Source organism: Schistocerca cancellata, chromosome 4 (genome assembly GCF_023864275.1).
Source record: "Schistocerca cancellata isolate TAMUIC-IGC-003103 chromosome 4, iqSchCanc2.1, whole genome shotgun sequence".
Lineage (NCBI taxonomy): Eukaryota > Metazoa > Arthropoda > Insecta > Orthoptera > Acrididae > Schistocerca > Schistocerca cancellata.
This window is the reverse complement of record NC_064629.1, coordinates 690,310,226-690,338,028: the sequence shown is the minus strand read 5'-3', so window position 1 is coordinate 690,338,028 and position 27,803 is coordinate 690,310,226. Positions and strand designations below refer to the sequence as shown.

General features: G+C 43.1%; 1 protein-coding gene across 2 annotated transcripts in view; it reads right to left on the bottom strand.

The window, feature by feature from the left end:
• The window catches only part of LOC126183707 (PDZ domain-containing protein 8), a 215,048-nt gene that overhangs the window by 64,284 nt on the left and 122,961 nt on the right, over positions 1 to 27,803 (bottom strand). For both annotated transcript variants that reach the window (XM_049925893.1, XM_049925894.1), the window contains exons 7-8: positions 19,248 to 19,359; positions 16,583 to 16,725 (exon numbers count right to left, since the gene is read on the bottom strand). In XM_049925893.1, coding sequence (XP_049781850.1) covers positions 16,583 to 16,725; positions 19,248 to 19,359 — 255 coding nt within the window. The remainder of the gene's footprint in view (positions 1 to 16,582; positions 16,726 to 19,247; positions 19,360 to 27,803) is intronic.

The following is a 27,803-nucleotide window of genomic DNA, read 5'->3' as shown; positions in this document are numbered from 1 at the left end:
AGTAGCAATTTCATTATGCATTTGAACACTGGATGTCTCTTTGAAGAAACAATCACCAAGCTTTAGGATATACAAATTCTGTTAGAAAGTATGAAACAGACAGTAAATATAATATGACTAAATGAACATTGGGTTAAAATTGAAATTATTATTCCCCTCAATAAACTTAGAGGCTACAAACTGGCTACCAATTTTTGTGGAGCTAATGAATATAGATGCTCTTGCATCTTAGTTAACTCCTCAGTAAACTATGAAGTCAGACAGTATTTTAGCCATCTAAATAAACAACTTGCATTTGAAAGTATAAGGGGCAATCAAAAATTTTCCATATAAAGGGTACACAGTCTAGAATTAGTATACCAATCAGGCAAAACCACTGTGAGTATTGAGGCAATCATCCAACTGATGCATCATGTTGAAGTTATCTGTTTGGTGAAACACTGTGTCCTGCTATGTGGAGAAGTCCATAACTGCCTGCTGCACGGCCTCATCGGACAGGAATCACTGACCCTTCAAGCCCCCTTTTTAAGGGGCTGAAGATAATTGCATACGGTAAGGTCAGGATTATAGGGTGGGTGCTCAAGTGTCTCCCTCTTGAGTTGGTGTAATTTCTGTGTTATGATATTTGTGATATGGGGACATGTGACATCATAAAGTACCAGCACCCCTTGTTGCAGTTTTCCTTGACATTTCACCTTAACTGCTGCCCCATACACATTCTTCATTCTATAATGATGTCTACTCGTATTTGTCCTTTGGCAGCCAAAAAACAAACAATAGTATGTCTGTCCAGTTTGGACACTTACAATAGTTCACATTTTCGCATTTACCACATGCACATTGGGAAGACACAAATGCCACACTAATCCCTTGCCTATATGTTGGTGCTTACATACCCACACTAGAGTTGCAATACACTGCATATATGCTGCAGTAACACTCCCAAACAGAAACTTTTTGATTGCCCCTTATTGTTGTATAAAACTTAAACCATATAACAGGTTAATAATCAGTATATATCACATCCCTGTGTACCATATAATGTATTCCTAGGTTCATTTGAAACACTGACACATAAATTAAAAAGCAAAAAACTGCATAAGAAACTAGTTATATGAGCCCACTCAGTGGGTTCAGATGAAGTTCCCACCAGAATAATAAAAATAGTCTCCAGACTGACTAAAATATGCTGAACTTCAGTCAGTTCATAAAAAGAGAAAAAAGGTAAAATGGGGAGCTATAGATCTAGCTCACTGTTAGTTTTCTAAAAAATATGTGATAGAGCAGAATATAATCAGACAGAAAATTATAATTTATCCCACAGCATTATTTTATTCAATCAGTGTAGTTTCAGGAAAGGCTGCAACAAAACCACACAATAAATGAATTGGTCACAGAAGTTAGCAGATGTCTCGATAATAGAATTTGTATATCAGGCACCTTTTGTGACCTCACGAAAGCTTTTGGTACTGCTTCTCTGCACATTAATGAGGTATGGTTTTCAATGAAGATCTCTTATTTGGATATCATTGTACTTAGCTAACAGAAAACAAAGAATACTTCATCATAACAGCAGCAACAAATTCCCCTCTGGCTGGAAACACACACAATTAAGTGTTCCACAATATCTGGGCCACTACTATTTTTGTATTATATCAGTGATATGCCATACCATGTTCAGTTCGATACCATCCTTTATGCAGACAACCCAACAGTAATAGTGTGCCATAAAACTGATACTTAGTTAATCTGCCATATTGAGCAGACACTTGGGGGGAAGTAGAAACATGGGTCAAAATAATTATCTGAAATTAAACTTTGCAAAAACAGAAATTGTTCATTTCACCACAAAACAATCTGTGCTACGTGTAGGTGAAATACACTATATGGATAAAAAACAGGACATAGTATGCTGTGTCAAATTCCTTGGTGTACTAGTAAATAAGAATATGCCATGGAGTATCATGTGGACAGCATACTGAATTGACTGAACAGTCTCATTTATGTCATGAATGTATTATAAAATATCACTAATTTAGTTGTAAAAAGTGTATATCACACATATTTTGTTTCAGTCATTCGGTATAGTATATTTTTCTGGGGATCTGAGGAAATTAGCTTACTTAATGTAACTTTAAGAAAAAGTATGAAAGTATCATTTTTCACAAAGAGAAACCCACAACTTTTTGAGGACAAGTGCTTCTTGTATTGGTATGAGATAAGGCATACAAGAAGTTACAAGTTATCTAGCCATAAACTAAAATTACGTGAAAAAACTCCATATTATATGGGCATGAAATTTAGGAATAAAATCTGGGGTGTGTGGAGTGTGACCCAAATCTAAAAAATACTGAAGGAGACCTGGAAACATATCTGAAAAGTAATGCTACTATAGTGTAGAAGATTTCTTGGATGACAAAAATGTGTGTGTGAATGTATGTATGTATGTATGTATTTATGCATGTGTGTGTGTGTGTGTGTGTGTGTGTGTGTGTGTGTGTGTGTGTGTGTGTGAATTCTGCTGAGGTCATTGGTCCCTAGACTTACACACTACTTAAACTAACTTAAGCTAAGAACAACACACACATCCATGCCCGAGGGAGGACTCTAACCTCCGACAGGAGGGGCTCACAATCCGTGATATGGTGCCTCAAACCGCGTGCCCACTTTGCACGGCGCTTGGATGATGACCATGTAAAATAGTATGTATCTAAAGAAGTAACACCGTATGTATTATAATCATAGATTATTATTTTTTAATGATAATCCTGTAAAACAGTACCTGTCTGAAGAAGTAACAACATATTTGTTGTATTTGTAACCTTAGATTAACTTTATTGGTCTGCATATAGTGTTGGGGGGGGGGGGAGGGGGGGAGGGTAATTTGTGTCTGAAGCACAAAGTACTACTGTGACGTGAAAATCTACCGGCAATAAGTAACAACAGTCATGGCATCTTAGTACACAATTATTTTGGTCTACAAATGTGTCCTCAAGCTGTGGCCAGTTTCATAAAAAATATGTTCTTGGGTTTCACCAGACAATATCATGTACAGCAACCAACACATAAAGGATAAGACTGATGGAATGAATTTGTTTAGCTTGCCACGTATCTTAAATTACAGGTGATTCCCTACTAAGTGAAGTACATTTCAATCCAGATATATCTGCATTTATTCCTTTCACTGCTCAAAAGATACATGTGTGTCATTTTCCATGTCGCTGTTTAGTAGTGGAAGAACATGTCTGCAGTAAATTGCTAGTTTACTGCTACTGAGTTTATCAAATCTGATGAACTTTGTCACAGCATGAAAATAAATTCAACTGTGAAAAACACCCTGATGACAGCAGACACATATCACAGTGTGGACTACAAAAGACACTGAAAGTGTTGGAGAGCCATCCTGATCTACAAGGGTGAATCAAATATAAATAGGATTTTATTTATTTATTTTTTAAATTAATTTATTGAAACACAAAATGCAGTTACTATGTATTCTTCCACATAGTTTCCCAACTTAGAAATACATTTTTTCCAGTGAGAAGGAAGGTTTTTTATTGCAGCATCACAGAATGAAGCTTGATGTGTCAGGAGCCAGTTGCACACAAATTCCACCATGCCCTCAACTTCTTCAAATTGGTGCCCTCCTAGAGTCTCTTTAAGGAATCAAAACAAATGGGAACCACAGGGCAATAGGTCTGGACTGTAAGAAGGATGATCAAATTGAGTCCAGTGTATTTCCTGTAGATTGGAGACTGCTAGAGCAGCAGTATGAGGCCTAGCATTGTCAGGATGACCTATCGAATTGGTTGGTCTTGTCTTTTGTGGCAACATGCAACCCTCATCTTCTTCAACAGCTCACAGTAGTATTCAGCATTGTGTGTTGCTCATGTAAAAACTCAATGAGTAAAATGCCTCACTGGTCAAAAAACATGGTTGAAAGAGCCTTGCCAAGTGACAGTCATGTCTTGGCTTTCATTGAGGCTCCCTCCCCTTTCCTCCATCACTCGTTACTGGCTTGTTTGAATTCAGGACTGGAGTGGTGGACCCACATTTCATTGCAGATGATGAGCCAATTGAAAAATGCATCACCTTCATTTGCAAACCTTGCTGTAAGCCTCTGATAGACCTCCAAATGCCTGAACTTCTGATTTTCGGTCAAAAGGCGAGGGACCCATCTAGACCACCCTTTATGGAACTGTAGGTCATTTGTGATGATTGTTTGACACCACCCATAACTTATTATGATATGTTCTGTAATTTCTGATACTCTTGCCCCAACTATCACCTTCAAGAACATCTCGAACCACATGAATGTTTTTGTTTCTAATGCCGGTCCGAGGACATCGACTGTGTTGCTAATTGTCCACATGTTCTTGTCCTTTCTTGAACTCTTTATACGCAAACACACACACATCCTTGACAATGTTTGCTCACCGAGCTGTGCAATCAGTCTCTGGAAGATTTCAATTGTTTGAACTCCTTCGTGAGCAAGAAATTTTATAATTGTGTGCTGTGCAAGAGAGGAGTGCACCTGTTACCCAACACTGTGAGTATGAAGCTGTTGGGAATATGTAACACCCAGCTCTCCACTCCTAACAGTCACATTCAACAATACTACAAGTGTGGGTCCAGTCCTATAAACTGTTGATGCTCAGGAACAAAAATCCAATTTTTTATTTGATTCACCTTCATATCACCATTAACTACTCCCCACAAATCACAGTGTTTGGTCACAGCTATGTCTACATTATGCACATCTAACCTCCCAAACACAGTCAATAACAATGAGTTCAGGTAACCTGAGGGGCTAAACAACCTACATGTCCACATTGTGTTTCTCAAAAAATTCTGGCACAAATGTGACAGACTTACCAGGAACCTCATTACATTTCATGCAAATATCTTCCACATGAGGACACATCCACCACCTGTCTGACAGACCCTTTTGGGAAAGAAGGAGGCATCGCCGCATGTGGTTAGCAAGGTTCTTGTACTGTTCCATTGGGGTTGGATCAATGTATACAGTAGCTCATTAGTCCAGACATCCTTTATCCAGGTATCGATCATTCATTCAGTGGTGGTGTACCTGCACTGATGTTAATCTCTGTGCCCTGTGGTGGGTGGTGAGCACAGATACACAAGTGGGGCAGTGGCTTCCATACATCATAGTGAAGTGGTTGTTCTGCACGATATAGTATGTACAAACTTACAAGGTGGCATTCTGAGATGGAGTGCCCCATGCTTCAGACACCTATAATCTGGCCATGATGAAATGCACTGATAGTCCAGATCTTGGTGATTTTGTGCTCAATTGTCACATCAACAGTCAATACAGAGTCTGGTGCAATAAATGTCTCATGTCACAATAAACTATTCAGTTTCCTGGTTCATGATGAGTGTTCACTCTCCAACACAGTAGTTATCTCAAATTCAATTTTTTATGAATGTATTTTTTATTTTAGCTGTGGAACTTCTACATTGAAGAAACAATGTATTAGCTATGGATTCACAAAAAAAATTCTCTTTTGAAAACTATGGAGAAGTTATGCATTTTTATCTATGAACTATTACAGCTGTCAGTTTCTTGGTTAAGGGCAGAGGTCTGTATTTACAAGAAAATTGTCTACACATTCATCACCATAAAACTGGTTTTTCTTTTCTAACATGACATGTTAGTCTCCTCTAATTATGCCAATACAAATTAAAACTAATAAAATGAAATTTGCCATATAAAATACGGGGAGTGATAGGATATTTACAACTTGTACAGAAACCAGATGGTAGTTATAAAGAGTCAAGGGGAATGAAAGGCAAGCAGAGGTGAGAAGGGAATGACACAGCATTCTGGCCTATCCCTGAGGTTATTCAATCTGTACATTGAGTAAGCAGTAAAGGAAACCAAAGAAAAATTTGGGGTAGGGATTAAAATTCAGGGAGATGAAATAAAACTGTGAAATTTGCTGATGATACTGCAATTCTGTCAGAGACAGCAAAGGACTTGGAACAGCAATTAAAACAGAATGGATGGTGTCTTGAAAGGAGAATATAAGATGAACATAAAATAAAGTAAGACTAGGATGATGGAATGTATTTTAATTAAATCAGGCACTGATGAGGGAATTAGATTAGGAAATGAGATTCCAAATGTAGTAGATGAGTTTTGCTATTTGGGCAGCAAGATAACTGATGATGGGTCAAGTAGAGAGGCTATAAAATTTAGACCGGCAATGGCACAAAGAATTTTTCTGAAGAAGAGAAATTTGTCGACATTAAATATAGATTTAAGTGTTAGGAAGTCTTTTCTGAAGGTATTTGTATGGAGTGTAACCATGTATGAAAGTGAAATGTCAGCAATAAACTGTTTAGACAAGAAGAAAACAGAAGCTTTTGAAATGGGGTGCTACAGAAGAATGCTTAAGATTAGATAGGTAGACCATGTAACTAATGCAGAGGTACTGAATAGAATCACTGAGAAAAGAGATTTGTGGCAAAACCTGACTAGAAGACGGGATCAGTTGATAGGACACATTCTGAGACATCAAGAAATTATGAATTTAATATCAGAGGAAAGTGTTGGGGGTAAAAATCATAGAGGGAGACCAAGAGGTGAATACAGGAAGCAGATTCAGGATGCAGGTTGCACTAGGACTGTTAATATTTTTAAAAATATCAGGAATCCGATATATTGATATTTTGTCTGCACATTGTATATACACTGCCAGTTTTAGAGCTGTATATTTAACTATTGATGTATTACTAAATATTATGTACATCAACAAGCCAGCAGCCTGCTTATCCCCCCTTAGAGCAAGAACTGAAAGGAAAGCAATGCCCACTCACACCTTGCAGTAACCACATTGCTAACAATGGTAACTGTAGGTAAGTGGCACAACAAAAGGTGTCCAATGGGTTTGTCATTCAGTTTCGCCACATACTGGATTTGTCTGGAATACTTCACATTGACTTCCCTGTTTTTTCATTTCTGCAAATGCCAGTGAGCTAGCAGTTATTGTGTAAAAATTGCATGGTGGAGTTAAACACTGCAGTTTCTGTTGATAGCACTGAGCACTGATTACATCATTATTTCCCTCACACATCTCTGTCCACCACATGGAACATTCTTGTCATTTAGATTTTTGTTCATGAGTTTCATTTTCAGAGAGGTTTTCGAGAGGTTGTAACAATGGAAAATTGTACTGAAATGCAGGAGGATCTGCAGCGAATTGACGCATGGTGCAGGGAATGGCAACTGAATCTCAATGTAGACAAGTGTAATGTGCTGCGAATACACAGAAAGATAGATCCTTTATCATTTAGCTACAAAATAGCAGGTCAGCAACTGGAAGCAGTTAATACCATAAATTATCTGGGAGTACGCATTAGGAGTGATTTAAAATGGAATGATCATATAATGTTGATTGTCGGTAAAGCAGATGGCAGACTGAGATTCATTGGAAGAATCCTAAGGAAATGCAATCCGAAAACAAAGGAAGTAGGTTACAGTACGCTTGTTCGCCCACTGCTTGAATACTGCTCAGCAGTGTGGGATCCGTACCAGATAGGGTTGATACAAGACATAGAGAAGATCCAACGGAGAGCAGCGCGCTTCGTTACAGGATCATTTAGTAATCGCGAAAGCGTTACGGAGATGATAGATAAACTCCAGTGGAAGACTCTGCAGGAGAGACGCTCAGTAGCTCGGTACGGGCTTTTGTCAAAGTTTCGAGAACATACCTTCACCGAAGAGTCAAGCAGTATATTGCTCCCTCCTACGTATATCTCGCGAAGAGACCATGAGGATAAAATCAGAGAGATTAGAGCCCACACAGAGGCATACCGACAATCCTTCTTTCCACGAACAATACGAGACTGGAATAGAAGGGAGAACCGATAGAGGTACTGAAGTTACCCTCCGCCACACACCGTCAGGTGGCTTGCGGAGTATGGATGTAGATGTAGATGTAGATGTAGATGTAGAGAACAACTGTTTTTGAAGAATACCGCAGATATGAAGAAATAGCACACTAGTTGCATTAAAAAGTAGTAAGACTCCTTCACACAGTGAAAGTAAAATTTATGTTCTACTACAATTTCAAAAGAACAGACAAATGTTTATTGAAAATTACAAAAAAATATAACATAAAATAAAAATATTGGCACTCAATAGTGCCATTTTGGTATTGATATATCAGTGAAAAAAATATCATCAATACATATTGATACTTTTGTGATGATGATAATGATGATGATGATGATGTTTGGTTTGTGGGGCGCTCAACTGCGTGGTTATCAGCGCCCGTACAATTATCCAATCTTTGCTCAGTCCAATTTCGCCACTTTCCTGGATGATGATGAAATGATGAGAACAACACAAACACCCAGTCATCTCGAGGCAGGTGAAAATCCCTGTCCCCGCCGGGAATCGAACCCGGGACCCCGTGCTCGGGAAGCGAGAACGCTACCGCGAGACCACGAGCGGCGGACATATTGATACTTTTGTGAAAAATATTCATGTATTGATAATCAATATTTTTGTGAAAAATATTGTTGTATCAATATATCAATACAGTAGTGTGTGTGTGTGTGTGTGTGTGTGTGTGTGTGTGTGTGTGTTTTTTAAGATAAAGAGGCTTGCACATGATAGAGTAGCATGGAGAGCTGCATCAAACAGTCTTTGGTCTGAAGACAACAACATCAACACATGAACATGTAAAATGTCACTGAGTTACCGTGTGACAGTACTACACAGTACACTATCATCAAAGGCCTTGTCCAATCTTGATATGGATATATGACATATGTTGCATCTGAAGGTACCAATGACAGCTGCTAACCCTTCCACCTCGGGCATCTGTTAGCACTTGGCATGCATGTATAACAACATCACAGAGGTGGAGGCCGACATCAGAGATGTGGCATGTTGAGCAGTTGAGCAGCAGACAAGTAAGTGAAATGATTTTCTAGGAAGTTGTTAAGGCTCTGGTGGGAAGTAAAAAGAATCTGTTCACCTTGGATCCATATCATGAGGACACCATTAATTAAACTACACCACAGGACTGGTTTATCAATCTGGTAAGTTCACTAAGATTAAAGAATTCTGATGCTTGTCCACGATTCCTGCTTCACTGTTATCTAGAATGCTGCTCTTTAATCAAGACAGTATCATCTTGTGCACAAGGCTCTCTCATGCCTGTAACATTGTTGCAAATGACATATCAACATTAAACATATTGGCAACTCAAAACTATATACTGCATTATAATCAATATTCATTACAGCACTGAGTACAGTAGTACTAAAAATAAGCCATGGCAAAGCAATAAGCACTCATGTGGTATCCTCTCAACATGAACCTGTTCATGGCCCACTAGCATCCTTACAGCTGACTTGTAATGACCTTTAGATTTCACCAACACATTTAAAATAAGAAGAATCTGCTATATCCGCATGTAGGCACTGATCAGCACATGTGTCAGGACCCAGGAGAGAAATGGGCGAAGCCGAAGGGGGAAGAGCCACCTTCAGAAGAGAACACAATAGCAAGTGGTAGTCAAGCTAAACATGGTTGACTGATGTCAGAAAAAACACAGACCAGGACAAGCCCAAAACAACCTATGCAACAACCAAGTGCAAAGCAAGAACCTTTGCCACAACAATGTCAATTGGCCAAGAACAAAGAGAGAGACTATCCAAAATTTGACCAGGATTGTTATTTAATAGTCCGTAGTACAGTAATGATAGTAACCAACAATAAGAGACATGAGTACAGAACTGACTGACTGTTTGCTAGGTGGCCATATTTATACCGGCCATGAGGAAACTACTGCCTAGTATACTCACATAGTGAGATGGATGACGTGCTCACTATGCAAGTGCAGTGTTGCAGTGATCCTACATCCTCCAATGGCCATCAAGGTCCATTTCCTGCACCAGCATACAACATCTGCAGAGCCCAATATCTGACCACTCCCCTATGAAATAAGTACATACAAGTGGAAATGCTCTGTACAGTGCTGTGGGGGGCTGGAATGGAGGTACAGCAAAGACCCAAGCCCTTTGACTACTGGCTGCAGGAAGGTCGCATACGCGAACTGTAACTTTTACTGTGCTCCAATCACATGACTGTGGGAACATATTTGCCCTTGATTCATTTGATTTGTGGCTTTAATATTCAGGACAATGTGTTGTCAGTGTCTGCATTCAATGCAAAATACAGTATAGCTAGCTTGCTGAAAGAATTCCCTGAACTCTTTTCTGAAGGTTTAGGCAAGGCTAACAATTTTGTTGCACATTTTACTATGAAATGCAATGCTCAGCCAAAATTTTGCCAAGCCAGAACTGTTCCCATTGCATTACGGGACAAAGTGGCTATGGAACTTAAAGAATTGCAAGATAGCGGAGCTATTGTGCCCATACAATCTAGTCAATTTGCAACTCCACTGGTTTTGCTACCCAAACCTTCAGGTCACATTTGCCTCTGTGTTGAAATTAAGTCTACAGTCAACCCACAAACTGTGACTGATACTTATCCATTGAAACGCCCAGAGGATCTCGTGGACAGACTAGGCACTGGTTGTTACTTTTCAAAAATTGATTTACGAGACGCACATCTTCAAATACCACTAGATGAAAAATCTCAAAAAGCGTGTGTATTGTGAACACTCATTTGGGCTTCTTTAAATATTTGCATTTGCCTTAGGCAATGCTCCCAAACCCACAATTTTCCAATGGTATTTGGAACAGCTAACTGGTCAAGTACCAAACTCTTCAAACTATTTGGACGATATTGTCGTAGCAGGTAATACACCTGAAGAACACAGTGAAAATTTGTGTGCTTTGTTTCATGTGTTGTCTGATACAGGACAAAAGTGCAGACTGTACAAGTGTGATTTTTTAAGCCTGAGTTACAGTATCATGGCCTTGTCATCAACAGTCAAGGTGTAGATCCTCTTCAGTCATATTTGTTAGTCATCTGTGACTTGCCAGTTCCTCGTAATGTCACAGAATTGCAGTCAGTCTTAGGCAAAATGACCTACTCTATTCAGTTCATACAGAAAGCTGCACAAACTGCGGCACCATTGCATTGCTTGCATCGCAAAAAAGTCCCCTTGGTGAAGACAGGTGAGTGCCAAGAAGCTTTTCAAAAACTTAAAGGTGCATTGCTCAGGGATTGATGCTTGGTTCACTTTGATCCTAACAAACCAATTGTACTGCACATTGAAGCTTCCTCTTATGGAATCGGTGCAGTGCTTTCACACAGAACTGGTGATAAAGACAGGCCTATTGCTTTCTCATCAAAAGTGTTATCCAAAACTCAGTGTAACTATTCACAAATAGAGAAAGAGGTGTCAACTAGGGTGTATGGTGTCACCAAATTCTACCAATATTTGCATGGCAGAAAATTCTACTTAGTAACAGATCACAAGCGACTGCAGTTCTTGTTTCATCTGATGAAGCCGCTTCCTGTACAAACTGCCCAAAAATTGCAAAGATGGGCTTTATTGTTGTCTCAGTACCAGTACAAAATTCTGTATAATCTGACAACTCAACTTGGTAATGCAGACACACTTTCATGTCTTCCGACTGGCCTTGATACGGACTTTCAGGCTTCTCCTCCATCTTGCTGTCACATCAATGCTCAGGATTCTGAATTGTTTCAGTCCTCTCCTCTGACCTATAGGAAAATTGCACAGGCCACAGAAGCTAATTCTGATTTGAACATTTTGCCAAAATACATTCGCACATCTTGGCCTCACTTGTTGCATAGCATAAAGAACTCTATAGTGTGCTGACACTTTGCACGTTGGCATAGCCTTGCTATACAGAAAGGTGTGATTCTTGTTCAAAATGACAGTGGACAATCACATGTGTTGATCCCCACAGCTTTGTAAAAAGAAGTGTTGCAGATACTTCACCAAGGACACTGGAGATTGTTCGTATGAAACAGTTAGCGCATCGACACTGTACTTGGCAGGGTATGGACATGCAAATAGAACAGATGATGTAACAGTGTCATGCATGTGCGGAAAATCAGTCCGCTCCACCACAAAAATTCTCTGCTTGGCCTAAGTTGCAATCACCATGGCGATGTGTGCACATAGACTTTGCGGGACCTTTTGGGAACATTTGTTGGTTGATTGTGGTAGACTCTTACAGAAAGTTTCTTTTTGCTGTGCCAATGAACTCAACGTCATGTAGCACAGTTCAGGTACTGTCATCTATTTTTTGCCTCGAAGGTTTGCCTGAAGTCATAGTGTCAGACAATGGCCCTCAGTTCATGTCAAATGAATCTGAAACATTCTGCGAACACAATGGCATACAGCATCTAACTAGTGCACCATTCAATCCACAGTCAAACGGCAAAGTAGAATGTTTTGTCAGAACCTTCAAGCAGCAGATGGGCAAACTTCAAACTGCACACACCAGGGATCAAGCAAGCATTGCACCTGTTTCTCACCTCCTATCGTTCACACCCAAGAGATGGACCATCGCCTGCGGAATTGCTTCACGGCCGTCACCATTGGACATTGCTCCACACTCCTCAGAATACGGCACCAAAGTAAGGCCACAAGTATCGCTTCATGCTGCATGATGATATGTTTTTCAGGGTTTTTAGTAGCAGCAGCAGCAGACGGAGTGCACATGGCAAGATCCTTCATCGACTTTGCACATGCATGTACCTCATTTCAGGCCCCGACAGACTGCAGTGCTGACATCACAATCAAATTTGCCACTGTCATGTCTACGCTGATCCTTCTGTATCTCTTCCCCCAGAGTCACGGATCCCATGGACAGTGTGGCCGCAGCAGCCACCAGAAGATGTCAGCACAAAACCACACGATGACCCCATGGAGACGGAGCCTTCGTCTTCTCCGCCTCCTCTCGTCCTACCGATGGAGCTGGAGCCATCCACACTGCAGCAGACAATGCCTACTACATCTTGCTGTGGGCCTCAGGAGGTGGATGCGTACCCTTCTGGTTGTTTTCCAGGGGATGTTTCCACCACAGCGAAGGCCGGATGGTGGAGTACGGCCAGATGCCTGATGTCTCCTGCAGCTACAGCTTCCTCCAGTCCAGCACAGCATCCACAATCCTGCCTTGCCTCCCCTCCCATTGTCGAGCTCCTTATACGATGATGGTCTGTCACTTTGGAGGTGAAGGATGTTCTGGTGTAAAGCCAAGTGCCGACACACCAGGAGGGAACATTAGAGCAGAGAGGTTTCTGAGATGATGTCAGCTAATTGCACGCGGACCAGCCCCTCTGCAGGACAACAAAACAACGGCATTGCCCTCTATATGAAGAGGACATAACTGCTGTGTCACCTGGCCTTGGCCCAGTTTGCCGAGTCCCACAGCAGCAAGTTTAAGAATAGCATCAAGACTAGTCATTTCGCTTCTACTATGTAACAGCATCTATACTGAAGAGATTTCTTAATTTGTCTGTCACCCTTTGCTTGCAACACATCTGTATTTCTCAAAGTTATTTTCTGTAATAAAAACTCCATTAATACTATTTGCTTGAATTGTTGTCTAGTGATCCAAGAATGCAGGTTTCCTAGGCCCTTATATTTGACGAGTAGGCAGGATAAAACAACTATCAACACATCACTGAGTTTGAGCGAGGTCAGGTAGTAGGGCAATGAGAAGCTGGATGTTCCTTCTGCATTACTGCAGAAAAACTTGGCAGCAATGTAGCACCTGAACATGATTGCTGGCAGCAGTAGTCACAAGAATGTATGGTCACAAGAAGACCAGTTTCTGGACAGCCACATTGCACTACCAAGAGGGAAGACCATTACGTTCGGCGTATGGCTCTGGCACATTGTACAGCATCTGCAGCAACAATCTGAGCAGCAGTTGGCACCACAGTGACACAATGAACTGTCACAAAGTCCTATAGCATGCATTCCACTAACCCCAAACCACTGCCAATTCAGACTTCACTGGTCTCAAGCAAGAGCTCACTCGAGGGCAGGGTCGAGGTCTGTAATGTTTTCTCATGAAAGCTGGTTCTGTCTTGGTACCAGTGATGGCCATGTGTTGAAGAAAGCCAGCTGAGGGTCTGCAACCAAGCAGTCTGCATGCTAGACACATTGGACCTGCATGGTCTGAGGTGCATTTATGCATGACAGGAGGGGCACTCTCATGGTTATCCCACACACCCTGACTGCAAATATGTACATCAGTCTGCTAATTCGACCTGCTGTGCTGCCATTGATGAACAGCATTTAGGGGGTTTTCCAACAGGTTAATGCTCACCCACACACCGCTGTTGAAACCCAATATGCTCTAAGAGTTTCGACGTGTTGCCTTGGCCTGCTCAATCACCAGACCTGTCTCCAATTGAAACTCATGGGACATCAAATGACAGCTCCAGCATCATCCACAAACAATATTAATTGTTCCTGTATTGACAATGACAGCTCCAGCATAATCCACAAACAATATTAATCGTTCCTGTACTGACAGACCAAGTGCACTAGGCATGGAACTACACTGCAGTGATAATCACTTAAGTATGTTACATGGACAAATGTATTCCCAAAATTTCATTACTCTTCATTAATTGTTTTTTGGTGTTGTGATTTTTTTTTTCTGTCAGTGTAGATGCAAATGCAGTACAGACATTATCCAGCTCCTGGAAAGGGACTGCAAGTGATATAACATTGACTTCATCAGGGAGGGACTTGCACAGCTTTGATAAAATGAGTAGAGATGCCCCTCTTTGCCACTGCATGTAAAGGATCCAAAGCATTCTGGACATTAGGCTTGGAGTGAGCAGAAAATCACTGTGGCCACGAAGGGAGCAGCCCCATGGCCATCTACGAGATATTGGACAATGATAAATCAAAGTGCTGCCGCAACCTGGAGTTTGTCTGCAACCTGCGACACGGGGTGGAATGCGTAGTGGCACATTAACTGCTGCAGAAGAAGAGAAGAGATTAGTGTTTAACGTCCCGTCGACAACGAGGTCATTAGAGACGGAGCGCAAGCTCGGGTGAGGGAAGGATGGGGAAGGAAATCGGCCGTGCCCTTTCAAAGGAACCATCCCAGCATTTGCCTGAAGCGATTTAGGGAAATCACGGAAAACCTAAATTGGGACGGCCGGAGACGGGATCGAACCGTCGTCCTCCCGAATGCGAGTCCAGTGTGCTAACCATTGCGCCACCTCGCTCGGTGGTTAACTGCTGCAACTTGGGGGCTTCACCCTTCATTGTTCATTACAACGTGGGCAATTTTGAATGAGTGTGCGATGCGGATGATGTCCTCCAACAATGGGTTATCCAATTTGACTGCCATTGTACAGACCTCTTGATCAGGTGCAAACTGAACTATGACATCACAAATCATGGAGTCCATGTACAAAACCTTGCAAGCCTTTATAGGTGCAAGTGAAATTGCATTTGCAGATGGGACCTTGCACGTCTTTGACCCAAGAGCAGTATGATTGTCTCAACTCTTTATGGTACTGGGGAAACTCAAGCATGTGGACAACTACATGATATCTCTAGGAATAATAATTAGCCAACAGACTGCATATGTCCTGAAAGAAGAGTGTGAAGGGATCAGACAGAGGTGCTAATTTTTGAAGCAGAACAAATGCGTCTGGGGATGCCCACTATAGAAATAATGATCACTGTAATAAATCATCCGTGAGTCGAATCACCATGAAATGTTGCATCAGTTGATGCAAATAAGTGTCCCATTCATCCGTAGCATCACTAGAAGGCAGGTAACGGTGGAGGACATATGGTATGGTGGGGGCATCAACTGTGAGGGAGACTGAGGCCTGGGGCAAAGTGACTCAGCCTCTCAGTTTGTCCATCTGAAGCTGAGGTGACTTTTGTAAACAAATCTATCAGTAGCTGCTGCAACAGAAAACAACTTCCTTTGTCCTCATCACCAATGGTATATCCAGTTGTAGCTGCATATCAGAGGACATGTCAGAACCCACAAGAGAAAACAGGTGAAGCCGCAAGGCACAAGGCCTACCTGTGAAGAGAACATGATACCAAATAGCAGTCAAGCCAAACATTGCTGTTCGACAGCTGACAAGACACAGACCACGACACACCCAAAACCACCAATTCAATAATATGGTGCAAAGTGAGAACCTTTGACACAATGATTTCAAGCGGTCAAGAACAAAGAGAAACACAAACTAATATGCGGCCACAGAGAAGAAACAAGTCACAAGTGAGGTTGTTATCAAAAAGTTCGTATTACAGCAATGACAATAACAAGAATATCAGATGTGAGTACAGAACTAACAGAACTACTTGCTGGGCTGACATTTTTATACTGCCCATGAGGAACACTATTGACCAGCATATTCATGTGGCAAAATGGGTGGAGCGTTCACTGTGCGATCACAGCACTGCAGCAATACTATGTCCTCTACCAGCCATCTGGGTCCATTCTTCAGATGGACATTCAACTTCCATGGAGCCCAATACTGGAGAATCCTTTCCAAATATTCCACAAATAAATTTTCCATGCAATATCATTTCATCCTCAAGAAATTTTCTGCACTGCCATAACTGAGTACTTTCCTTGTAAGCACCATCCATGTATTTACCTTGCTGAAGGGTAGTTCTCTTGTCTTATGTATCTGCAACGAATCAACAGATGTTCCTCCATCCATAATAGAATCCAGAAGTAACTTCTGACCGTGTACAGGACTTGGCTGTCGGGAATAATCTGTTGTCTTTGCAGGCGAACCTGCAAATTATAAAATAATAAGAATAATATTTTTTCTCAAATAATAGTTATGAAAATTATACAATGTTCAAAAAATCTCCTTCACAATAATAGATTTTTAAAATTTTATTTTATAAGGAGCTTGTCATTATTTCCAGTGTCCAAGGAAATTCTCCACATGTTTCTTTGTCTCAGACTTATTTTGTACATAGTGATGTGTTTGAAAGTATTCACACTAAACACTCTTCAAAGCACATGTTTTTCCAAACAGCAGTTTCTAACATAAGTGACAGTGATAGCTGTACATTCTGCTAGTTTACTGATGTAGTTAGAAATATAATTACCCTGTTCAAAATTATATCTGAACATTTCTATCAAACTTTTTCAAAGTGCTGTAACCTCTGCAATAAATCTCTTTTGGTTTGGGTGTTACTTCTCTTTTAATAAATCTCTTTATTTTGCATAAAATGTCAGCACCACTTGCACTTTTTTTTAAAGCATAACCAGTTTAGCCCATCAAGAGACTCCACATGCTGGACAAGAAAACAAATCTTTCTCTCTCAGTTTATACTGTCTTTTAATATGCTGCATTTTGTTTAATCTGATTTCAGTCCTGCATTCTGTTTAGATTGGTATCAATGAAGTGCATCTAACAATGTACCAAAGCTACAGAATATGCAAAATTATTGCAAGTAATATATGAGTTATTCTGTCTTTTATGACTATTATAAAGTCTTATTAGGAACAGACATGTTTTGCTATTATATAAACCATATTCAGTGATGAGTTGTTTTAGCTCCTACAGTATTTCCACATGTTGTTCTACACATAAGCATTGGATTATTAGTAGACTGCATTGCACTAACAACAATATTTTCTTGTCTTCATGTTATTATCCGGATGGGTGACCATCCGGGCTGCCATGCACTGTTGCCATCTTTTGGGGTTCACTCAGCCTTGTGATGCCAACTGAGGCGCTACTCGACTGAATAGTAGCAGCTCCGGTCACGGAAAACTATCATAACAATTGGGAGAGCGGTGTGCTGACCACACGCCCCTCCTATCGGCATCCTCAGCTGAGGATGACACGGCAACTGGATGGTCCCGATGGGCCACTTGTGGCCTGTAGATGGAGTGCTTTCATGTTATTATCTATCCACGTTCAACTCATGTACTTTTGAGGACACGAGGTAAATGTGGATAGAAAATAACATGAAAATGAAAAAAAAAAATTGTGTGTCAATGCAATGCACTCCAGTGCCTGGGAACAGAACAATGCACAGAAATAATGTAGGAGCCAAAAAACTGGCCACTGAAGATGTTTTGGATAAAGGCAAAATGCATCCAGTCCAAATAAGATTTTGTAAGTCTGGTATCTCAGCCCTGCATCTGAGAGAGGCTACCAGAGAGCATGGAACTGGACCTCATCAGCTAAACCCATGACTGCTAGTGTAGCTGGCCATGGTTCAACATATCATTCTGCTGGCCACTGTATAAGTTCTGTATGCAGCAAGACTGGACTCAATGGTGTATTTGCTACACTATCATCTAGCTGCCATGATGCACCATTGGTTCTAACTTTGCTACGTCCCAGGTTCTCTCTCTCTCTCTCTCTCTCTCTCTCTCTCTCTGGGTTACTAAATGGACATAATTTATCTATAGTGCTGTCTCCATTTGTCCATTTTATCACTGTTTTATCTTTCTCTTCACACTGATTGACCCATTGTTAACGGTCCCATGCTAATCTGTCCAGCCATAGTGGGTTTCTTTAGACTTGTTCCTGACATTTGGTCAAATCCCAGTTACAGTATTTACTGTCACAAAAGATGGAATAACTCTCATACTACTTACAACTGCAGAATAGATGTGTCTAAAACAAAAACAACGTGTCATTATTGGCTGGCAGATCTCTAGATTATTGAAGATTATTTATTGAGCACACACACACACACACACACACACACACACACACAAACATACACTACTCCACCATCTCTTTCACTCTACCAAGGGCACCTCTTTTGCATGATTTGGGTAGTTGTTGCCATTGTTAGGCTCATCGGTATTTCAGATGTGTAAATTTTCTGTCCAAGACATCCTTTGTTGACACCACTTGTGAGGCATGACAGAGTTTTTCTTATTTCTTCCTCCTCATCCCTACTTTCACGTCTTACATTATACCTTTCTTTTTCTACCAACTTTTTACCAACATTGACCCTCGTTTTTCTTTTTTGAAATTTATACTTCCTTTTTTCACTTCACTTATGTCCCTGTAATAAACAATATTCCTTTCCTTTCAATTTCTCGTCGAGGAGCAGATGCTGCATGTTAGTTTGGTATGTAGCCAATTTATACATCTTTAAATGATTTTATTTTCGGCTGTTATTTCACGAAGCGTACTGTAACATATACCACAGAAGAAAGATTTTAACTCCTTTGTATTCAAAAGTGGGAATTTGGCAGAAGGGAACATCTGAATCATGTTACATACAGAAATGTGCAGGTGTTTAAAAAAATAAGTTAGTAGTACACAGATAGCAAACCTGGTACCGAAGCAGGATTTGACACACTGCTATCACTCTGCTCAGACAGCTTCCGATGACGCAGACCTTCACTGTTCTTGCGCTGGTCTGGAAGTTTTAATGTATCCAGTTCCTGCAGAGTAAAACCTTTTTCAAGGCCAAAATCATCTTTCAGGGCAGAGTACATCACACAATTTTGTAATATCAAGGATGGAATGCAACAATATAATGAAAAGGATAGTTGCTACTCACCATGTAATGGAGACACTGAGTCAAAGGCCCAACAAAAAGACTGTCACACAGTTAGCTTTTGGCCAACAAGGTCTTTCTCAAAATTACACACACACACACACACACACACACACACACACACACACACACACACACACACACAAAAGGAGGAGGCTGGGGCAGGGAGAGGGAGGGACAGCAGGGTGAGGGTGGGGGACTGTAAGGTGCTGCTGGGGGTGTGCAGGGATGCGGTGGAGAGTGGGGCAGATAGGTGCCGTTGGGAGGTTGGACAGTGGGTGGGGGAGAAAGGGGGGCGGGTTAGTGGAAAATAAGAGAAGTAAAAAGACTGGGGAGGGGGGGGGTTAGTGGAAAAGGAGGGAAGTAAAAAGACTGGGTGAGTTGGTGGATTAGAGGGCTGTGTAGTGCTGGGATGGGAACAGGGAAGGGGCTTGACGGGTAAGGACATGACTCATGAAGGTCGAGACCAGGAGGGTTACAGAAACATAGGATATATTGCAGGGCGAGTCCTCACCTGCGTAATTCAGGAAAGCTGGTATTGGCTGGAAGGATCCAGATGGCACTGGCTGTGAAGCACTGATTGAAATGAAGGACATCGTTTTGGGTGGTGCACTCAGCAACAGGGGGTCCAGTTGTTTCTTAGCCACAGTTTGTCAGTGGTCATTCATGCGGACGGACAAGTTGTTGGTTGCCATACCCCATACCCACGTAGAATGCAGCACGATGGTTGCAGCTTTGAATGTAGATCATATTACTGGTTTCACAGGTAGCTCTGCCTTTGATGGGATAGGTGATGTTTGTGACTATACTGCAGTAGGTGGTGGAGGGAGGATGTACAGGACATGTCTTCCATACAGCCTCGCAATCTGTAGAGTTGAGTGGTCTCTCTCAAAATATACCGAGGATCTCGCTGAAGCCTTTACAGATCGTAATTACCCTCCCAACCTTGCACAAAAACTGATCTCTCATGCCTTATCTTTTCAGTCACCCAACACATCTCAAACCCCACCAACCAGCCACAGAGGAGCATTTCCCTCATGACTCAGTGCCACCCAGGACTGGAACAACTGAATTACATTCTCCACCATGGTTTCAACTACCTCTTGTCACGCCATGAAATGAGAAATATCATGCCCACTATCCTTAGTACTCCTGCCACACTGGTGTTCTGCTGCCCACCAAACCTACACAATATCCTCATCCATCCCTACACAACCCCTGCTCCCAACCCTTTGCCACATGGCTCATATCCCTGTAATAGACCTTGTCCTGTACATCCTCCCACCACCACTTACTCCAGTACTGTCACAAACACCACACCGTCACTCTCTGTCTAAGCCTGTGGTCGTGTGTGTGTGTGTGTGTGTGTGTGTGTGTGTGTGTGTGTGTGTCTAATTTGTCTTTTTGTTGTGCCTTTCTGCAACAGCATCTCTGCTATATGAGGAGTAGCAACCACCCTTTTCATTATATTGTTACAATTACAATTTTGTAATATTCACTCAATATGTGCTGTGTGTAGCATATGTAGCAAGCTATACAAGGACCACATTAAAATTTTTTGAGAAAGTACTGCATATTTCATGTTTTACATAAAACTATCTTCACATCTTCTCAAAAATCTCTTCCTTGAGCTGAATGACCTAATGTATACACCATCCACAGAGTAAATGCTCCAGAATATGTTTAGGAATACTTTCTGGGCAGGTACACACACTTTTCCAATTAAAGCCAAAGCTGGCAGATGGTTTTACCCCCACCCTCAATGAAAAGCAAAATACACCATATTGAATCATGTCTTGGTATAATGATTCATACAAAATTGTCTCCATTTGAGACTTAGTGTTTTAGCCACCCAGTAAGTAGTCAAATATTCAAGTTGCTAGAACATCAGTTGACAACAATTTGCATTTGGTAAGCTACAGGATCTTCTGGGAAGTATAGGAAGGCATAGAGAGAGGTGGTGGGTTGGTTTGAAAGAGGGGGGAGGGACCAAATTGCTAGGTCATCAGTCCCTCATTCCACTTCAATTAATTCTACAAGGGTGGGAGTAAAACAATCGGGAGATACAAACCACAACTGGAAAAAGCAAAAAACCACAGGAATAACAGAAGGGCAACAAACACTAAAATGAACAAAATTGGACAAGAAAACCACAGAGAGACGCAAGAAAGAGGTAGAAGAGATTAAAGCAAGAAAGCAGATTACCATGGCTGCCTGACCATGAGAAAAAAAGGAGAAGCCAGCCATTCTGCAACACATTAAAACGTCTATCCTAAAAGCACTAGGGTGGAGGGCACAGGGGGACAAAGGACATGTGCTAAAATTTAGATCAAATGATAAAACCCACAATCATGAATAAAACATAAAACTAAAGCTGCTGTTGAGGCATTGCTGCCCAACACCAAAGGAAGGGTGCTGGGAAAGTTAAAAGTCCACCGCAGAGTGGCTAAAAGTGGGCAGTCCAGCAAGAGGTGGACAACTGTCATTTGTGAGCCATAGTGACACTGAGATGGATCATCACGACGGAGGAGGTAGCCATGTGTTAGCCACATATGGCCAACGTGGAGCCAACAAAAGACAACTGATTCGCTGCGAAAAGCCTGCAGGGAAGACTTCCACACATTCGAAGTCTCCTTGATGACATGCATTTTGTTGTGCGTACTGTTATGCCATTCCATCTCCCAAAGCCGAAAAACCTTGTGGCATAACACAGAATGCAGGTCAGTTTCAGAGATGTCCATCTCCAGAAGTGGTTTCTGGGTAGCCTCTCTGGCCAGCCTGTCAGCAAGTTCGTTGCCTGGGATTCTGACATGTCCTGGAATCCACACAAACACCACTGAACTCCAGGGCAGAGATGAACTCCTGGATGGTAACTACCAAAGGATGGTGAGGGTAGCACTTGTCAATAGGTTGTAAGCTGCTCACGGGGTCAGAACAGAGAAGAAATGACTCACCAGAACAGGAATGGGTGTACTGAAGTGCACAAGATATGGCCACAAGCTCTGCAATGAATACACTGTAGCCAGCAGGAAAGGAATGCTGTTCAATATGGTCTCTGCAGACATAGGCGAAGGCAACATTACCATCAGCCATCGAGCCATTGGTGTAAACAACTTCAGAGCCCCGGAAAACGTCAAGGATAGAGGGGAAGTGACAGCAGAGAGCCGTTTGGTTAACAGAGTCCTTAGGTCCATGCAAAAGGTCCAGATGAAGCTTCAGGCGAGGTTTACACCATGGAGGTGTACATAAATGGACCTCAAGTAGAAGTGGTAAAGGGAAGGACTCCAGTTCAGATAGAAGGGATCGCATGCAAGCTGCAATCGTTAGCCCTGACCTGGGGCACCAATGCGGGAGATGGGACTGCCGGGGCTGGGGAAAAGGAGACGGTAATTCGGATGCTCAGGAGAACTACGAATGTGTGCAACATAATTGGCAAGCAGTTGTGCACGTCGTATCTGCAATGGAAGCACTCTGGCCTCCACCAGGACACTGGTCACCGGACTATTTCTAAAAAGGTCGTCGCTAGGCGAACGCCGCAGTGGTGCAATGGGTCGAGTAAATGCAACACTGAGGGTGCCACCAATCCGTAAACCAGCCTGTCATAGTCAAGGTGGTATTGAACAAGGGCTCTGTAGAGTTGCAGCAGCGTAGAGCGATCTACACACCCGTTGGTGTTGCTGCCAGCACTTCCGCTTAAGTTGATGAAGATGAGGTAACCAAGTCAATCGGGCATTGAAAACTGGTCCTAAGAATCAATATATCTCCACTACAGTGAGTGGATCATCATTAAGGTAAAGTTCTGGTTCCAGATGAATGGTACGATGCCGACAGAAGTGCATGACATACGACTTCACAGCTGAAAACCGGAAGCCGTGGGCTAGCCTTGTGAATGGCTCCCTGTAGGCACCGCTCAGCGAAACCAGTATTGGAGGAGCAGTACGAAATGCAGAAGTCATCCCCATACAGAGAAGGTGAGACCGACAGCCCTACAGCTGCTGCTACACCATTAATAGCCATTAAAAATAGACACACGCTCAATACAGAGCCCTGTGGAACACAATTCTCCTGGATATTGGGGGGGGGGCTATAATTGGACACAGAAGATACATAGAGGCAGAAAGTTGTGGATAAATATCGGGAGTGGGCCCCGGAGACCCAACTCATACAATGTGGTGAGGATATGATGTCGCCAGGTCATGTCGTATGCTTTACGTAAGTCAAAAAAAGATGACAACCAGCTGTAGGCGTCCGGAATAGACTATTTGGATGGCAGACTTGAGAGACACAAGATTATTTATCAGTGGTAGAGCGACCTTGGTGGAAGCTGCCCTGACATTGAGCCAGTAGACCGCGTGACTCCAGGACCTAACCCAACTGCTGACATACCATATGTTCCAGCAGCTTACAAAGAACATTGGTGAGGCTGATGGGCCGATAGTTATCCACATCCAGCAGGTTTTTACTGGGTTTCAGCACCAGAATGATGGTGCTCTCCCACAACTGTGATGGAAAGACGCCATTGTACCAGATCTGATTGAAGATGACAAGGAGATGTCGCTTGTAGTCGGACAAAAGATGTTTAATCATCTGACTGTGCATCTGATACAGCCCAGGAGCTGTGTTGGGGCAATGTGCAAGGGCGCTGAGGAGCTCCCACTCTGTAAATGGGGCATTATAGGGTTCACTGTGGCATGCAGTGAACGAGAGGACTTTCTGTTCCATCCACAATTTGTGGGTGCAAAAGCCCAGGGGGTAATTCTCTGACACAGAGGCTCAAGCATAGTGTTCTGCAAAGTGCTCGCAAGCGCGTTTGCATAGGTGGATAAGGCATCATTGATGTTGACACCAGGGACACCTGTTGGGGTCTGGTATCCAAAAACACGTCTGAATTTCGTCCAGACATGGGAAGGTGACGTATGGCACCCAATGGTCGCCACGTGCCTCTCCTAACACTCCCATTTCCGTCAATTTATAATCTGGTGAGCACTGGCATGGTGCCGCTTAAAAGCTAGTAAATGCTCTAGGGAAGAGTGCCACTTATGTCGCTGTAGAGCTCGGCGATGCTCTGTAATTGCCTCAGCGAGTTCTGGCGACCACCAAGGGACTGTTTTTCACCGGGGGATCCCTAAAGAATGAGGGATTGCGTTGGTCGCTGCAGAAACAATTGTTATAGTGACCTGCTCAACCACAACATCGATGGCACCATGTGGGGGAGATTCAACAGCGACTGCAGAGGTGAAGGCTACCCAGTCCATCTTGTTTAAAGCCCATCTGAGTAGGCGTCCATGGGCATGATGGCAGGGGAGTGACAGGAAGATGGGGATGTGGTCACTACCACACAGGTCGTCATGAGCTCTCCTGTGGATAGATGGACAAGGCCAGGACTGCAGATCGAGAGATCAATGGCTGAATATGTGCCATGTGCCACACTGACGTGTGTGTGGGGGGGGGGGGGAGGGGGGGGGGCAGTATTTAAGAGGCAGAGGGTAATGTTTCAACATCTCTGCCTCAGCCAGAAAGCACAGTGCCACCCCACAAGGGGTTATGAATGTTAAAATCTCCCAAAAGCAGGAAAGGTGTAGGGAATTGATCAATCAGTGCAGCCAAAGCATTCAGGGATACTGCACCATCTGGAGGAAGATAAACATTGCAGACAGTTATTTCCTGTGTTGTCCTTATCCTGACAGCCACAGCTTCAAGAGAGGTATGAAAGGGCACAGGTTCACTGCATACTGAGTTCAGAACATGGGTGCAAACTCTACCTGACACTCTATTACAGTCACTGTGGTTCTTGTAATATCCCCTATAGCTGCGAAGGCAGGGGTCTGCATTGCCAGGAACCAGGTTTCCTGGAGGACAATGCAGAAAGCAGGTGTGAGGTTTAAGAGTTGCCGGAGCTCAGCCAGGTGGTGAAAAAAACCGCTGCAATTCCACTGGATGGTGACGTTCTCATGGGATTGGGAAGGCACGAAACACTAAATGAGTCTCTCTCTGCCTCAGGGTCACCTGCTGCCACCAGATGAGTACCTGTGCGATCAACATCCATTGCATCTGAGGGTCCAGAGAGATCTAGGGTCTCAGCTGATGCCAGAATCTCCACTTCATCCTCAGACGCAGAGCTTGTAGGTAGCAGTGGTATGGGTGCCACTGCAATGTCTGGGTTTTTGGGGGTCTTCCTCTTTTTGGTTTTCTCTCGCTGCACCTTTGGTTGTTCTGGCTGGGAGGACTTCACTGAGTCAGTCTCAGAGACTGAGGAGGACCATGAAGCCCTACGAACAGCTACCTGTGGCTGCTTCAGCCACTGGCAGGTGTCCACTGGTAGGATCATTGGGAGAGAGTGATCCAAAGGACCCTTTCCTAGCGAGAGGAACCGAAGAAGATGTACGCTTCTCTGGCTGAGAAGTGGGGACTGATGTCCCTAATGGTTGGGGGGGGGGGGGGGGGCTGTTGCTCCCAAAGTAAGTGGTGCAGGAGCAACAGAGAGGGAAATGACCCCACCATTAAAGGGACAGGTGGAGACTGACGGCTCTGAGAGCCAAATGCACGTGGTGGAACGGAAGGTGCTAGAACTGTTGTCATAGTGGCAGTGTAAGTGGATGTAGCCTCTCATATTTTCGCTTAGCCTCAGTGTAGGTCAGTTGGTCCAGGATCTTATATTCCATGATTTTCCTCTCTTTCTGTAAGATCCTGCAGTCTGGCAAGCAAAGTGAATGATGCTCTCTGCAGATGGCACAGACGGAAGGTGGGGCACATGGAGTACTGGGATGTGATGAACGTCCACAATCTCAACATGTGATGGTGGAAGTACAGCAGGAAGACACATAGCTGAACTTCCAGTTCTTAAAGTATCACATTAGGGGAGTGATATATGGCTTGACATCACAATGGCAGACTATCACCTTGACCTTCTCGGGTAATGTGTCGCCCTCAAAGGCCAAGATAAAGGCACCAGTGGCAACCTGATCATCCCTCAGATCCCGATGGAAGCTCTGGACAAAATGAACTCCTCACCACTCTAAATAGGCGCACAGCTCATCATCAGACTTCAAAAGAAGATCCCTGTGGAATATAATATCCTGGACCATATTTAAGCTCTTATGGGGTGTGATGGTAACAGGTACATCCCCCAACTTGTCACAAGGGAGTAATGCCCGTGACTGGGCAGAGGATGATGTTTTATCAAGACTGACCTTGACCGCATTTTGGACAAGCCCTCTACCTCCCCAAACTTGGCCTTTAAATGCTCCACAAAAAACTGAAGCTTCACTGACATGAAAGATTCCCCATTAACTCTCATACATACGAGGTACTGGGGCGAATAAGCTTTGTTGCCATCCTTACCCTGGCATTTCTCACATGGTGTGGCCATGGAGGGAAATGATTTGGGGTCGTATTTCTTAGCATTGAAGTTAGACTTTGACCGCTTAGCTACTGCTGGTGGTGGACCACCAGCAAGAGATGACGCACTATTCTTCATGGCATGTCATCTGCCCTGATACCACCCACTCCGACACAGAGGCCCTCCCCATGGGTGCCACCCAGCCTCAGCAAGGGCCACCTGGCAGGCTGGCCATTGCCAGGGGTCCCGATGCCCCAGGGAGATGGGCATCTACTACCTGGCATACATAGGGAGTTAACAGCGCAAGTTTCATATCAGCACACACTCCGCTGCAGAGTGAAAATCTCATTCTGGAAACATCCCCCAGGCTGTGGCTAAGCCATGTCTCCGCAATATCCTTTCTTTCAGGAGTGCTAGTTCTGCAAGGTTCGCAGGAGAGCTTCTGTAAAGTTTGGAAGGTAGGAGATGAGATACTGGCAGAAGTAAAGCTTTGAGTACCGGGTGTGAGTCGTGCGTCGGTAGCTCAGATGGTAGAGCACTTGCCCGCGAAAGGCAGAGGTCCCGAGTTCGAGTCTCAATCGGGCACACAGTTTTAATCTGCCAGGAAGTTTCATATCAGCGCACACTCTGCTGCAGATTGAAAATCTCATTCTGGAAACATCCCCCAGTCTGTGGCTAAGCCATGTCTCCGCATATCCTTTCTTTCAGGAGTGCTAGTTCTGCAAGGTTTGCAGGAGAGCTTCTGTTAAGTTTGGAAGGTAGGAGACGAGATACTGGCAGAAGTAAAGCTGTGAGTACCGGGCGTGAGTCATGTGTCGGTAGCTCAGATGGTAGAGCACTTGCCCGCGAAAGGCAAAGGTCCCGAGTTCGAGTCTCAGTCGGGCACACAGTTTTAATCTGTCAGGAAGTTTCATATCAGCGCACACTCCGCTGCAGAGTGAAAATCTCATTCTGGCATCAGTAGAGCGATCCCTGTGTAGCTGTGTAGT